Source organism: Daucus carota, chromosome 5, assembly GCF_001625215.2.
Source record: "Daucus carota subsp. sativus chromosome 5, DH1 v3.0, whole genome shotgun sequence".
NCBI lineage: Eukaryota > Viridiplantae > Streptophyta > Magnoliopsida > Apiales > Apiaceae > Daucus > Daucus carota.
In genome coordinates this window covers 46,035,540-46,052,253 of record NC_030385.2, presented here as the reverse complement: position 1 = coordinate 46,052,253, position 16,714 = coordinate 46,035,540, and the positions used below count along the sequence as shown (strand labels likewise).

The window sequence follows — 16,714 nt, the reverse complement described above, 5'->3', positions numbered from 1 at the left end:
CAGGAATTCTTATATCGTCTTCATTGTTTTCACCATTTGACTCTGTGCAACGTGGGATTTTTCCATCCCCCACATCAAGTACCCACTCTGCAAATTTTGTCAAAGAAGTAACCTCTTCCTCGTTTCTTCCTTTATTCAATCTCATATTGTGCACCAACTTGAACACGGTAGCAATCCTCCAGATTTTAGAATTTGTGATACATGCAGACACAACCTCACCACGCCCTGTTCTGGGTATAACAGGAAGAATCTGTCTAAAATCGCCACCAAATAAAACTGTAATTCCACCAAAAGGCATGTTGAAACGCTTTGGATCAACTGATTTCATTATGTCTTTAAGGGAACGATCAAGGCATTCAAATGAAAAACGGTGCTGCATAGGTGCCTCGTCCCAAATTATGAGCTCCGTCCGCTTGATCAATTCAGCTATATCAGATGTGTTTGAAATATTACACATTGAGTGATCATCAAGGACGATAGGTATTTTAAACCTTGAATGCGCAGTACGACCACCTGGCATTAGTGTAGCAGCGATACCTGAAGAAGCAACAGGAAGCACAATCTTCTTTTCTGATCTTAATTTCGAAATAAGAGTTCTCCACAGGAAAGTTTTCCCGCATCCTCCACTACCATATACAAAAAAAACACCGCCTTCTTTTTTCTCGATAGAATCCATGACAGAACTAAAAACTTTCAATTGTTCATCATTACACTTTGAGTAGAGATCATTAAAGTCATTTTCCATCTCAGAAATGTCGTAACTTGTTTCTTCAATTATCAAATTGTTGATACCGCAATCAAGATACGTGGAAGGCGGCTGAGGCATTTGGGTGTAATCTTTCAGAGATTTTCCAATGCTTTTAAGTAATGTGTGAATTTCTGGTGGAAATTAAAGAGAGATTGGTTATTGACTGTGTAATGTCAGTATTATATAATTTGAAAGCATTTACTGAACTTTTCTATGTAAATTTGTTACCTGCGAGAGCAAAGAATTGCTGTTGTTTTTCATTGAGGATTAAGTGAGGATTCCCCGTCAGCTTCTGTTGTTTTAACAGCAAATCATCCACCATGTGGATCCAATGTTTATTCCATAGCACAGAGAGGTCAGCAACTTTGCAATTGACCATGATATGGACAAATAACTGACGAATTTGAGGTGGAAATCCTGATTGTGAACATTCTTCGAGTACTTGGTCCCATTCATTATCATCGTCAAGAAGGCCATATTCCTTACATGCTTCTTGGTAAGTTTGAAATAATTTTCCATTAACTGTTCGCAAGGATATGAAAGATGTTGGACCACGTACTTTGGTCAATAGTAGGCGAAGATACCATAATTCTCCGCTGGAATGATGTGTATAAGCCAACCTGCCAATTTTCTTCCCTCTCTTCCTTGGTGTCCAGACTCTGTCATAATCATTCCATACGTAGTGTTGTGGGATTTCATCATATAGGTAACTTCTTGCATTGATATCACTTTCATTTAAACAGAAGAACGCTTCTAGTTGGGTTAATTTTCCTTTTTCTCTTTCAGCAATCTTCTCTATGGGCTCATCAGATCTAAATGTACAGTACTTGTTACCCTCGAGATGGAATGAAAGTCTCTCCACTGCCAATGATCTGTAGTGTATATTGAAACCAAAGATACGGTAGGCAGCTTCACAGCCACAAATGTACCGACCATCAAAAAAAGATTGAATTTCATCTTCACGACCAGGCAGCTCCTCCCCTGTTTCAGTTCTACTTTTTTTGCTTCTAATTTCCACTGTGGCACGATCATGGCCTTTCAAGCAGTACTTGAAAAGATATTTCAAGCTACGGGCATGTGCACAAATCTCGACGTTCATATGGCATTGATATCTGACCAACAAATCCCGGTTATACGGGACAACCCATTGGTTATCTAACAATGATTTTCCTTTCTTGACAGTGGTGTGCAATTTCCGCCTCTTATAAATTGGAAAACCTGATTGATCAAAAGTGGTAGAAGCACAATACCTAAGAGAGGAAGGAACAGATGTAGTATTAGTTTAAAACACTTAATAGCTGAACAACCTATGATTACTGTTCTTTGTAGTGGAAATTGTAGCATAGCATACATTCTTTTGATGCAGGATTGTGTTAGGCCAATGATGAAAAATAAATCTTACTTTTTGGGGAAGTGTCTTGTACACTTGTGTTCCTTCATGCAAGGTGATTTAGGATTTTCTCTGCCACAGGGACCATGCACCATGAAGTTGGAAACTGTCTCATAACCAACAGGGTCAACTTGGGGATCTGGAAGCTCCGCCGATACAAATTTGTCCACATTAGCTATCAAATTTTTTTTTGAAGAAGAATCCAACCAGATTAACATATGAACATGTGGAAGCCCTCTCTTTTGGAACTCAACTACGTACATAACTGTAATTTTTTTAAATGCAAGAAATATTAAATTAGTATAAAAGAAATATAGAAGACGTTAATTTGAAGTAAAACTTATTCTGACCTGCAAGGCATGTACCGAAATATTTTTTCTGCTTAATATCATCAATCAGTTGGTCCAGTTTCAAACGGAATACACGGGCTATAACATCAGGGGAATTTTGAGGAGAGCAGTGAGGAATAAGTTTCATCATTTGCAAGATCTCATCCCATAACGGATTCGTGGTCATTGTGAGGAAGATGTCAGGATGGCCTATATAACGACATACAGCGAGGGCGTCTTGAAAGTTCTGCTGCATGTATCTTCGTGAGCCAACAAATCCAGATGGAAGAATAAAACCTTTTCCGATGTTTGATGTATCAGTTGAGCCTGTACTAATGGACTGCTTAATGTTTGTGTATACATCAGAACGTAAGGTTGTTTGGTGTGTCCGGAACCACCATAACCTTGCTTGCTCAATGGTTGAAAATGCATCAACAACATACTGTTGGTAAAGTCGACCGCCGAGCCTTGGTGTCATGCCTGTTACAAACTCATTCTATCAATATTTCATGTTGGCTTTCAATGAAACCGGAATGAAGAACTCATGCTATTACAAATACAATCTGTTGAAGTCAAACAAAATCGAAACACATACCTTCATCAGACCTGACTTGGAATTTGTATGAATAATACTCCATCATTGAAATCATTCCCCTGGCCTTTTTAGTTGTTTTATCAACTTTACCAAAAGGTATGTTCTTATGATAGCCATCACCTCCTGCAGGAAATAATAGGGGATACTGTAGAGCCATAAGCTTTGGATGAATGTCAGTTATCCTCTCCAAACCTCGAATCTTCGAATTTATAATGATGTCACGGTTACCATCTGTGTCATCAAGATCACCAACCATCACACCAGCTACCTCATCAGATGGAGTAATGTGATTCTCACGGCCACTTTCAGACCGAGATACTTTAAGAACAATTTCCAAATCTTGTACACCATGTGCCTCAAACCGATCTCTGCAGTTTCTAAATTCCTTAACTAATTCATTAGTCTCATCTAACATTTTGGTGAGGGCTTCAACAATTTCAGCATCAATTTGATTTCCATCACCAACATTGACCCATTTGAGACGATTGTTCAATTCGTTCTGCGTGTCATATATATATAATTGACAGAACTTTGGATCTTTACCTTCGTCGGGGATAAGACTACCAAAAAGATGGTGGTTCTGACCATTTAAGCGATATATATATGGTGCACCTCCGTTATTGATAGAATGATCTACTTTACCACCGGTTGAGGTAAATGCGAAAAGGCTATTGTACAGCCTAATACCATCCTGGAAGCGTTTTGATTTTTGCTTATCATTATGTAACTGCCAAATCAAAGATGGTGTTCTTGGCTCCTTTGGGAGTTGTATTTGACCCTTAGCACAACACAGAGAAAAGATTGGTGTACCCTTGACGCAGCTTTTATTAACTCTTTCCTCTCGCCACATATAAGCGTTGCAATGGGTACACTTGACATTGGGAGGACCAAGGCTATTATATTCCTTATGAACTACAGAACAAAGTATTTTAATAATAATTTTCCAGTGCAAACCAATAACATTTGTTAGAGTGGTTACCTTTTTCAGCAGCACGCATCACATCAAAAGAATCGCAGTTGACCTCATCAACAAAATCTGCCAAGAATCTCAGATTATGTAAGACGGTTGTATACATACAACTATAATGTCAGCATTATAACATATTATGCGAAGTTTGGTTGTAAATACCAGATTCTGAGTCAGTGTCACTGAACTCACTCTCCAGGCCAGCAATCATGGAATACTCTGCATAGATAAGTATGGAAATTCTGTTCTTACACATTCACGGCATACAGATTATCTGTATTCACTAAATTATGTGTACTTACCTATATTATCATCATAATCGGTTGTACTGTTATCAGGCATTTTCTCTGAAAAGTCTAAAGCACAAAATGGCATGTGACGGTGTTCTGCACCTTTGTTGCGTAAACGCATCGAGAATTTGTTATTACCTGTATAACATTTGTACACTGTCAGCATGTATAATTCAATATCATATAGAAATGTTTATGAATTATAAACATTACCACTTGCAGCAGTGGGGGGGTCACTATCTAGAAATTCCTCACGATAATCTGCATTATTTATAAGGCCAAATTTACTCTGTATATTAATAATCATGTATGAGATATATAGTGGATTAGTAATAGAAGATTTATAAGTTAATTACCAGGGTCTGAATATGCATCACTATCGTCGCTCATCAATTCAACTGTGTCCGAAAAACCTGAAAAAGTAAAAGATCCTTCTATTTATAGTGCTATACAGTGTATAAAAATTTCAATAAACTAATTCACATATAAATGTGATTTTTTACCTATGTGTTCCTGCGTTTCTGGAAAAGAGAAATTTTGTTGCCTGCTTTGTTTAATTATCCTCTCTTTCAACTTATCTCCGTTTGCAACTTAAAATAAAACACCAGTCATTAAAGAATAAATCTCAAACATATTATAACAATAAACCACATTATGTGTAAACAGTTTATACCGCAAACAGAGTGCTTCTTAGCTGAAGCACTTGAAGGATGTTTTTTCTGAGGAATCAAACTGTCATTATTCAATATATTGGTGTTGACTGATAGAGGTGTTAAAGGGCTTCTAGAAGTTGTAAATGTACTCCTCTCTGCAATGTCAGTAAGTTGTGTAATATTAGTTTATTCAATGCATGAAAATACACATGTACAAAACGATAAAGTCATACCTGTTTGACAGACTGGTGTTTGTAGTGGTGTTTGTAGTAAACTGGCATTGAATGGTGATCTTGTTTTACTTTCATAGCGCGGAGGCAAGCGACGGCTCTTCTTTTTGGCACTTTTATCCGACATCATCCCTAGGTCATGATCCCCTAAAATACAGAGTTTGTTAAACTAATAAAACTATTAATAGCCTAAGACATATCATTAGCAAAGACAAAAGTTTCGAAGTGTATACATATCCTCGAAAATAACGTGGGACTGGGTGATTCATCCCGTGCAAGCCTCTTGCTGTTGTTCATATCAGAAAGTATGACCCTTGGTGTGTTTGGTGCTAAATCCGGTGCCCCTAATCATGTAATACAATCTCCATTAAACTGGTGCTCTTCCGACATTAATTTGAAGCAGTAATTAACTATCACTTACTACATGAATTCGGTGAGGTGCCGACATTTTCTTTTCCTGAATGGAGTTGGGTAAATTTGACCTTTTCCTTCTGTTCGGAGTCATCTGTATTTACCCACCAATAAAATGACCATGTAATTAACCAAATGTCCAACTAAAGTCTGAAGATCACCTCTGTAAACATAAACTATAAGCCCCTGCATTACATCAGTTTTCATAACTTACAATTTTCTAAAATGCGATTAACATCCTCTAAATTCCTTGGCGGGTGAAAATGTTCTTTCATCATACTCGTGTTGTAGTTAACTATCAAGGGCAAATAACAAAAGAAAATATTAAAGTTAATTACTTGTAGCATGAAACATCATCCGATTAATCAATTGAGGGGGAACAAAAATAACTCACAAACATTAGACAACAGAGGTGCTTTCTTCCTTCCATTTTTGCTTGATTCGTCCATCAATGGTTACCAAAAACTAAATTTCAAAATCCAGTGGAAAATCACACATAAGTTAGCATCTTCACGACAAATTTGAAAATCAGACTAACAAAAATCATAGATAACATTAGTCATAACAAAATTAACGATGGTACAATAAAAGCATCTTCACGCAATTTCAGAGATTAAATGAGCACAAAAAAAATTAAAATCGTTGATAACATTACTCATAACAGCAGTGACAATGGTATAATACAATCATCTTCAAACAAATTCTGAGATTAAATGAAGTGGAAAATCGCACCTGCCTTGTGTTCTTGAATTAGTTCTCGGTTTGAAAAAGCAGTGTGTTTAATGATGTTGATATTCAAATTTAGGAGACGACCTCCTATCTAAATTGTTTAAGCTGAAAAGAAAGCAATTACCCGGAAGATTATAAAGAGGCGGTACAATTGAAGAACTTGATTGCGGACACGTGTTCTTTGAGCCGTGAGAATTTAAAATCAATGGTGTTTGCTTTTGACATGTGGCCTCTTCTTTCGATGGAGGCTGTAAACCATGTGTGCACCGTATGTTTTATTAAAAAGCAGTGGCAAAAGATGAAAATACGGTTCCTTTTTGGAGGGCATTTTAGTAAAAGAAGCATGTTTTATCCTTGAGGCTTTATATACTAGGGTGATTTTTCAACTTAAATCGAATTAAAAACTGCAACTGCTTTAATCTTATTGTGGTGATGATTGTTAAAGTCGGTTAGCGAAGCAATAATAGACACTAACATCGTTCAGAATGTTCACAGATATGCGGCTGACAACATCAATAAACTACTTGTAGTATTTCGTAAATTAAAGATGTTCTAGTTCTTGTATATACACGCCACTACACTATGTATTGATTCGAAACTGCAGTTCGCTCAAATAATTTTTTCTTTCTTATCTGAACCAATCATCAATTTATGTCGATTAACAATGCAAAAGTAAGGATCAACAATCTGTTTTGAACTTTTGCACGAAGGCAACTTGTAATAGTAACCAATTTTTTTTGAAGACACTCACTGTTTTTTATTTCTGCACGTTACATAAACATGCTACAGTGCAATAGTTTTTACTTTCTCATCAAGGGTTCATCGATTATTAAAACACATGAATACATGCAGAAGTAATTCCAAGTCTTCAAAATCATATGGCAACACTCCAGTGTGAGTTAATTAATGAGTTCTGATTTGCTAGGATTTTGTTACAAATCTTTGCATAAAAATTGCTTAATCAAATTGGACAAGTTGACCCTCAATAACTCAATGAAAGGGTAGGATAAAGTGTTTTTTAAGAGAAGGGTAATGTCTTTTTCAATCGTGCCTGCCCAATGATCATTCCTCAATCCATTGATTCCCTATATTTTTCGGTTCAAATAATATTTAAACTTCTCTTATTTTATGGTCTACCCGCATTATGGTTTGATCATATATAACTTTATTAAATATAATATATATCCCTGAAACCATAATAATATTATCAAATTTATTAAATTTGTACTTCTCGCACTACTCGAAAATATATATGCAACTGCTCAAACCGTTCAATTTTTTGTTAGAATGTCCTTTTTCATCGCCAAACAAGTTATAACTGATGGACTCGTGATGGCCCAGCTTTATCCTTTAACCAGGCCTTTGAGTAACCCAAACTGTATTGTGAGGCCCAACCCTTTGTTAGAATATTCTTTTTTATTGCCAATCAAGTTGTAACTGATGGACTCGTGATGGCCCAGCTTTATCTTTAAGCAGGCCTTTGAGTAACCCAAGCTGTATTGTAAGGCCCAACCCTTTGTTTCGTATCTTCTTTGAGAATTGAGCATGGAAAAAATATTGAAACCGACATTATCCAAAATTTTAGTTGGATTTTTTTTTTTAATCTTAAAATCCAGATATCATGAATCGAAATTGAATATCTAGTTTGACTAAATTTGTTAAAATCTGGAAAAAATCAAATATACAATTTAATTTAATTTAATATAAAATTCTAGTTACTAAATAAATTTAGGCCGACCAACTCTTGTGAGATAAGCCCTCCCTCCGGTTGCTTATTTTTTATGCAAACTTGTTTACGACGACAAGCCCGAAAAAGCAAAAAGAGAGAAATAAAAGTAGAATCACAAAGGAATTTAGAAAAAACAAAGGCATATATACGCTTCTCATTATCAACATCAATTCATCCCCTGTCTGGTAGCGTTTCGGATACCGGATTCTCTTCCTGTCATCTAAAAGAACAATAGACATGTACTGGAATTTACTTTGCCCCGTGACACGTATTTTAACGTCGAAATTGATATTTATTTTTTGAAAAAATTATATTAAATTTCAAATATTATTATCTATTAAAAACATAAGATTAATTAATAAAAAATATATTTTATAAAAATATTAAAATACGTGCCAAACTCTCTATTCATTATATACTTATATATAATAAGCGTAAGGAGATAATTTGGTCGCATGGTCCTCTGGTCCAAAAGCTTATCATCGGTTGGATCTTATATTGAACAAATAAGCACCGTTAGATTGGAAAATTAACTTCTGTTCTACAAGACAACTGATATCACCTTGCATATTTATAATTTCTTTTCTGAATCCAAAACAAATTCTGTCTTTCACGTGTATATGATTTTTTTAATCCCAAATAAATATTTCCTACCAGTTTTATTCGTAGAATCATATAAATCTCACCGTCACAATTTTTTTATAATATATTTTAAAATTAATAAGCCGGATTTATGTGATTAGCAAATACAAAAACTTTTTCTTAATCCAAAATAGATTCTACCTTCTTATTGCATGTTTATGAATCCTTTTCTTAATTCAAAAACAAATTATGTTTATCAATTTTAATTTAGAACCATATAATTTTTTTGAAAAATATTTAAATCACATTATTTTTTTTTTAACCTAGGATCCCGCAACCGCTTTTGGGAGTCGAACCTGTAATCAAGAGGATACATATCCTCTCTTTAACCAGCTAAACCAACCCTTGCGGGCTATTTAAATCACACTATAATAATTCTAATATAAAATACATTTATAAATATAATCTAATAAAAGTTGGCAATAACGTATCTCACTCAAAATATATTAAAATTTGATAGAAAGAATTTAATACTTTGGCAGGGTACATACGAGAAAAGGAATGGCTTCATTACAATAATTTATTTGAAGCCATTAATGGCTGTGATGATGTATTTACCACAGTTCTAACTTACAAACAAATTATAATTTCAAATTTTATTTTATTGAAAATTTTAATTTATTATTTATAAATTAAATTTTTTCACACCATTTAAAATATATTTAAGAGATTTATAAATAATTAAAAAGCTCCCGTGCCTTGCACGGGCTATAAGCTAGTATAATAAAAAGTCCGGAGAGACGAAGACCGGTGGTATAAAAGAATATGTAGGGAGGAAGGAGATTTTTTTCTCTCTAAAATTCAGTCCTCCCTGATTTCCGATAAAATAACTTATCTAAATCTGAAATTCACAATAAAATTTTAGTAAATTATTTTAGCACTACAGATATGTTTACTTTTAATTGGTTAAAAATTGGAAGTGGCTATCAATAAAGTACTTGCGACACTATTAAAAGTTTTGATTCCAAACGAGAGAATATATTAAAGGTGTGTTTTAAACCAAAAAGATTACAGAATAAAATTGCATGAAAAATGGGATTTTATCCCGACTTGGAATGGTCTCACATTTCCAACTATGTGCTTCAATGTCTATCCACAGTATTAAATCCAGCTGATATCACTATATTAAAAATCTTAAATACCCCCAATTCGGTCCCTTTTCAATATATTTAAAGTTTTAATATTATCATTTTAACTTATCTTCAAAAATAAAGAATCCAAGGCACATTTCGAAGCTTTCCTGAAAATTTTTTCTAGAAAACAAGAAATTTTTCTCATAAAATGGTCGTTTGGCTATATTTATTTTTCAAATATAAAAATTTATAGACAATTATTTCGAATTATCAATACCAAGACCCTGTCATACGATATACCAATTGATTGCATGTAGCAAAATTGAATTCCAACTCCCAAGAAAATGAGAAAGCAAGGCAGTTATGTGTGACATATCCATACTTTAATTCCATAACAAAAAACAAAATGTAAAGCTTTGGGCTCAAGTCATCATCTGACCTTAGCCACCTCTATCCCCTGCCCAAAATTTATTACCAAAATAAAATTATTTTTCTTGTTAATTTCAAGAAAAACCAAACACAAACCATCTCTCTCTGATCATAGACACCAACCTCTTCAAAACCCTAATCTTATAATCCTATAATCTTTTCTTAGTATTAATTCTCCTACCTTTTCAACTAAATGGGTCTGTGTCATAGCCTATACATACACAACATATAGTTACATACACATATATTATTGCAATTTGTAAAGAGAGAATCCATTTAGTTTACCTAATCAGAATAAAGCTTTCATTTTTATCAAGAAATGGCATAAAGATTGCACCTTTATAATAAAGTTTCAATCTTTTTAGTTTTTGTGTGTTGAAATTTTGTGGGGTTTGATTCTTGGGGATTTTTGTCGAGAAATTTGAGTAAAGATGACTGGTGAGGGTGTTGTGGCAGAAGCTGCTGGAGATGTTAATTCATCAGCTGTAAAAAGTGTTGAAAGTGGTGAGAATTGTGTGAATGTGGTGCCTGTTAGTGATGATGGGAAGAAATCGGATTCGAATTCAAAATCAGAGTACGGAATGCAGGATTTAGTTGATATGTTGTCCAAGCTGAATCCGATGGCTAAAGAATTCGTTCCTTCTAGGTATTCGATTGATCGGAATCGAGATCAGTATGGTGTTACTTTTTTTGTCCCAGCTCAGAAGAATTTGGGAAATGGGAATGATGGTCAGTCAAATAACAGAAGGGTATAATTCGAAAGAAACCTTTGCTCAATTTGTGCGTTTGTGTGTGTTTTTTGGGTTAGATATTTTGTGTTGATTGATGGTTTTGCTTGTCTTGTCATGTTTGTGGATTGTGGTTTTATGTGTGTAATGTTACCTTGTTATATTTTGATTAGTAAATTATCGTTTTCTGTTTCGCTTGTAGATTTATGAGGGTTTTCGATTCTGTGGGAATTGTAACACTAGTACTGATCTAATCTGGTTGTAAACTGCATATTTATGTAAATAACTCTGGCATTTAGTGTTTTAATTGAGAATATTGATTTGATTGATGCGGAGTATCCAAATTGTGAAGTTAGTATGTTAAGGGGTGTTAATTGTCAGTTGATACAATCCCAGTTGAGCTCTTAAAGCCCTCAAACTTGTCTTCTTTTGTCTGTCACAATGTTTTACTGACCCGTTTATATTCTTGTGTTGCCTTCGCCTGTCGAGATTTTGTAGCTGTTTCTTTGTACAGCTTTTGGATTTGGAACTGGTTTGTAATGTGTTGTTTGTACTTCATGTTTATTTTATTTATTTATTGGAGTATCATTTTAAACTCTAGTGATTATGTGTGGAAGTAGACGTGTTCAGGAAACCGCATAAACCGCTCGAACCATACTACACCACACTTTAAAAGTTTTGGTCGGTCGGTATTTGGGTCGATTTAAATGTTTTTTTCTATTTTAATATCTATTTTAATGGGCATACTCTATTCTCAAACATTTGGATCCAAGCACATTTAAACATTTTAATCTATACATATCTTTTGGCCTGTTTATTTTTAAATTTATTTTAAAGGGTCTAAGTATCAAAAACTTATTTAGTGGCCCGGATAAAAATATACTAATCCAAACATTTATAAGGCCTATTTCTTTAAATCTATTTTAAAAGCATATCTTTATTAAAAGACACATCTGATATCCAATATAAACACATCTCTAGAACAAAATTAAATATGATAAGATATTGATTATCTAAGTCTATATTATGCTATCGTAGCTAAAATATTAAAATTTTGAATAAAAATTAAAAGTTACATTTGCACCGTACGGGATATATGCTATGATAGCTAAAATATTAAAATTTAGATTAAAAATTAAAAGCTACATATGCACCGCATGGGATATATGCTACCATAAATCAATTGGCTTTTTTCTATGTCAACAATTTTTTGCAATAAATTTCAAGTCATCTCGTTTGGGGGACTGGCATCTTGTGTAATTATGCTTCACTTCGCTGTCAGTGAATCCTGTTTCTTGATGATAACATGATTATAAATATCTTCGCTATGTGATATTGTGGCATCTTCTTTTTGAAATTATGTTTTTCTTTGTTTCAACAGAGAAGAAATACCTTCAATCAGGGCAGGAAGCGAATGAGTGGGAGAGCTTTCAGGGCTCAGAGAGAAGATAGTATTCGACGTACAGTTTATGTATCTGAAATTGATCACAATGTAAGTGAATTAGTAGAATATTGTAATTTAATTAGTCCACAACTCTTATCTCCACAAGAGAACATGCAATAATGACCTCTTCAATTTAGGTGACCGAAGAGCGGCTTGCTGCTTTATTCAGTAGCTATGGACAAGTAAGTTGATCTAACTTTGTTATCATTTTAGTCACTTATTAAAGATATTCAAATGCTCATTTAAATTGGGCAATTACACAAAATATATATTTGTGTTAGTATCAATCTTTGTAAAGCTTTGTGAATTAGTTTCCTAATCATATACCATAATCAATTGCTCGTTTTAGGTAAGAGTGGATCTAATATCCGTGCTTGATCTCATTTTGCTATTTAGTCCTGTGTTTTAACTTGGAATATTCTTGTAAACAAATGACTGGTCATTGACTACTAATGGGGTTGTCTAAAATCTCCCTCTTAATGTATCCGTACTCTTCTCACACTTAACTGATCCATAAATCGTGACAAAAAATAACAAAAAACTGATCCATAAATTGGTGAGAAATTAAAGTTAAGAGATTAATTAATTGTCAGAGATTTAAGTAAAAGAACTTTCTTTTGCTTTGTTTTCTGATCATACACTTGTAATTATTTTATTTAATGAACAATAATGGATGATACCAACTTCTTAATGCTCCATTTATAGCTTTATAGAGGGCTTTAATTCTGTCATATTAGAGCTTGAGATATGCTTCATTCATCTCGATGTCACTCATCTAAGTTTTAATACTTGGTATGGCTGTTTTGAAGGTTGTTGATTGTCGAATCTGTGGTGATCCGCATTCACGTCTTCGCTTTGCATTTGTAGAGTTTGGTGATGAGTGTAAGTCGTGCTATCTTATATTTTCATGCATAGATGATACGAATACTACAATTTACGTCTGAATCAGAGCTGATTTTAACAGATTCTGCTAGAGCAGCGCTTAACCTTGATGGAACGCTTTTAGGCTTTTCCCCAGTTAAAGTCTTACCCTCGAAAACTGCCATCCTTCCCGTTAATCCTACTTTTCTTCCCAAGGTATGAATTACTTCTCATACTTTTTTGTTGCTTTGTATCCATATGATGCCCACTTGTCCATGAGCAATGGCACGTTTTTATTTTATTATTTGGCCGAATAATTTTGAGATCATCTAAGACTTCCTGAATCATTAAAGTTTCCTTTAATTTGTGATCAATACAGTCGGAGGATGAGCGGGAAATGTGTGCAAGGACAGTCTACTGTACAAATATTGACAAGAAGGTATAATCTTTATCTATTTTTTGTGTTGTTTCATTGCGATGAGTGTATTTTTATGTATGTAGTTTTTCTTTTGCTAAATATATGTTTTGAGTACATTGCATTTACGTGCATCACAAATCGCTATGACGGTTAAGCAGACATATAAGCTATAATTTAATAATTAGATCATTTGTTCACATGTAGAAATTGTCATTTGTGCAGGTTTCACAAGCTGATGTTAAGATTTTTTTTGAATCAAGATGTGGCGAGGTTTGAATATTCTTTATATAAAGCTTACCAGCTAGTACTTTTCAAAAAATGACCTAGTTTGGTTGCATGCAGGTCTCACGCCTTAGACTTTTGGGGGATCAAGTGCACTCAACTCGTATCGCTTTTGTTGAATTTGTGATGGTAAGTTACTGCTTGCACTGCAAACAACAGTACTGATGAATTTCATTTTTCACCTCGTAATATGGAAGCTGTTAAGTACTTTTATCTTAATCGTTGTGAAAGGTATTATATTATTAGGGTCAGTTAGGGTGAGAATTGAGGCACAAAGGTTCCTCCGGAGCCTAGGTGTGAGCGAAAAGTGCCTGTCTGTTTTATATTATTTTTTGTAACTTATTACATAAAATAAGTTCAAAGTAAGTTTTTTCCTGTTTGTTAAATTTTAACTTATGGCTTGAAACATCAAATTAGGAATTATATGAGTGAAAATGTGTTTGATTAGTTGCTGTGGAGAAGTTCCCAATTATATGGAGGGCTTATAGATAGATATAAGAAACACTCTGATTCTAATATGAGATTTGAGGGTTACACGAGGCTTATGGCAAAGAATAGAGATCCAGATCCTAGTGTAAGAGTAAAAGATTTACAGAAAAGGTATTGAACTTGTCGTTTATAACATCTGGAAATCATGACCTAGCTTGTGCACTTTTACACAAATAATACAAGTAACCTTAAACTTGTATGTACTACATACAAACTAGCATAGTGATTAGAGAATTATGCATAATAACAGTTCTCTTACAACTGCTTTGAGAGTACATAGGATGGTTATTTTATATCCTGATTATCACCCTCGAACACTGTTAAATTAAGTGTCTGTTCTATCAAATGTTTCTGTAATTTGGAGCCAACTAGCTAATAAATTCATTTACATTGTTTTTTTCATGGTTTGCAGGCTGAGAGCGCTATTTTGGCACTGAATTGTTGTGGGCAGGTACTGGGCTCTCAACCTGTCAGGTACTGAGTTGTTGCAGGGATTTGGATATATCTCCTCATAAAATAATATATATTGATAAGTTGATGAATTAAGTGTCTAATAGTGAAACATTTAGCAGTATGTTTCTGACAAGGAAAAGAATTTACTAATTTTGGCAGGGTGAGTCCCTCTAAGACCCCAGTGCGCCCACGTGCTCCTCATCCTGGCATGCAGTATTAACTAGTTTCTAAGGGCAAGGGATCCATGGACGAAATGTAGCACGAATTTGAAGGAGAGAGAAAAGGGAGACATTGCTGTGATGACAGATGGTGAAACTTTCTGTTTCAGTTATTTGCATACTTACTGTAAGAATGGTAACTCTTTTTACAGCAGAACATCTTGTGTGTAAACCCTGCTTCAATTCGAAGATTTTAAGGGGACCATCCCGATGTTGAGATTTTTTGTTTTCCTCTTACTAGTCGTGCGCTCTTGCAAAGTGGATTTGCTCGTACAAGTAATAGTTTTCAGTAACTAAATTGTCATATGCTTGTTAGCAAGTTGGACACATGCTTATGCAGAGTTGATATATATGATCGCTTGATTTTCTTTTACATCGTCCTATTTTGTTATTTACATTCCTCATACAGACTGTCAGACCTAGGGTATCGAGGAAACAGATACATCATACAAGCACTCTCACTGAGTGGACTGAGAACTACCTTTTCGTTCTGTCGAGGTTGCGACTAGGTTGATAGATTGTTCAAGTCAGGGAGTTGGAGGGCGAAAAAAGAGCTTCTAGTACTAGTTTCATTTGGTCAAAATCTAGAACCTGCTAGCTAAACGCTTTGAAAGAGTTTTACTAGGGACATTTGTCTCTAATTTATACTCTTAGAGCATATAATTATGTTTGGATGTATAGTCTATTATGTTTAGATGTATAGTCGAGTTTCAACTCTTCATTTTTGGATTGAGGTGTCTTGTAGAAAGATGAGTGAAATTAAATATTCAAGTTTGGTGCTGCAGACAGTGATGAGCAAATATATGTTCAAAATACTAAAACATATATCCTAAAGTATGAGTTCATAAAGAAGTCATTCATTCTAAAATTTACATATATTCTAATTATTATAATTATATTAAAACACGTATGATTAGATTAGCAATTATAATAATATATAATTAGGACAAAAGCAAGATCGAGTCTTCGCATTAGTAGTTCAGTGTCAATATAAATTTTTCATGTTATTTATTTGAATAAACAAACTTTTTGATGCTGTTTTTCCTTATTAGAAATATTCTATAATACTCCCTCCATCCCAAATTAGATGAGCTCGTTGACTTCGGGCACGCACTTTAAAGTCCATTGACCGCATAGCTACGTTAATTATTTTTAAAATTTTATTTTTACAAATAAAAATTCAAATATGAAATTTTCATTTACAAAAGAAAATTTTTAAAAATAAATTTCAAAGCTAGTCGGTCAATGCACCTTAAGTTACATACCCAAAATCAACTAGCTCGTCTAATTTGAGATGGAGGGAGTATTAGGTTATTTGTTTTATGATAAAAGATTAAAAGTATAAAAATCAAACATGTGGCCAAATCATAAATGAATTCAGACACAAGTACACAACCGATTGTCTACACACATATATATAAACCGAAAGTCGGACTATGCAAGTTGAATTCCATCATTCTTTTAAAGAACCTGTTGATCAACGATGTGATGTATATTGCAAAGAAAAACCTGGCACGAGATACGACTGCTGAACTGGAACGAGAGATTGACAATTTATGGTTTATTAATGAATTTCATAGAAATATGTCCGCGTTTAGAGCATCCC

General features: G+C 34.1%; 1 protein-coding gene across 1 annotated transcript; it reads left to right on the top strand.

Moving 5' to 3' along the window:
• Window positions 1–10,158: 10,158 nt before the first annotated feature.
• LOC108223683 (polyadenylate-binding protein-interacting protein 9) lies at window positions 10,159–15,481 on the top strand. The gene is made up of 10 exons (XM_017398059.2): window positions 10,159–10,964; window positions 12,325–12,435; window positions 12,525–12,569; window positions 13,197–13,269; window positions 13,352–13,464; window positions 13,628–13,687; window positions 13,889–13,936; window positions 14,009–14,077; window positions 14,850–14,911; window positions 15,050–15,481. Exons 1-10 carry the CDS (start codon window positions 10,647–10,649, stop codon window positions 15,108–15,110), a joined length of 960 nt encoding a protein of 319 aa, XP_017253548.1. The 5' UTR covers window positions 10,159–10,646; the 3' UTR covers window positions 15,111–15,481.
• The last annotated feature ends 1,233 nt before the right edge of the window (window positions 15,482–16,714 follow it).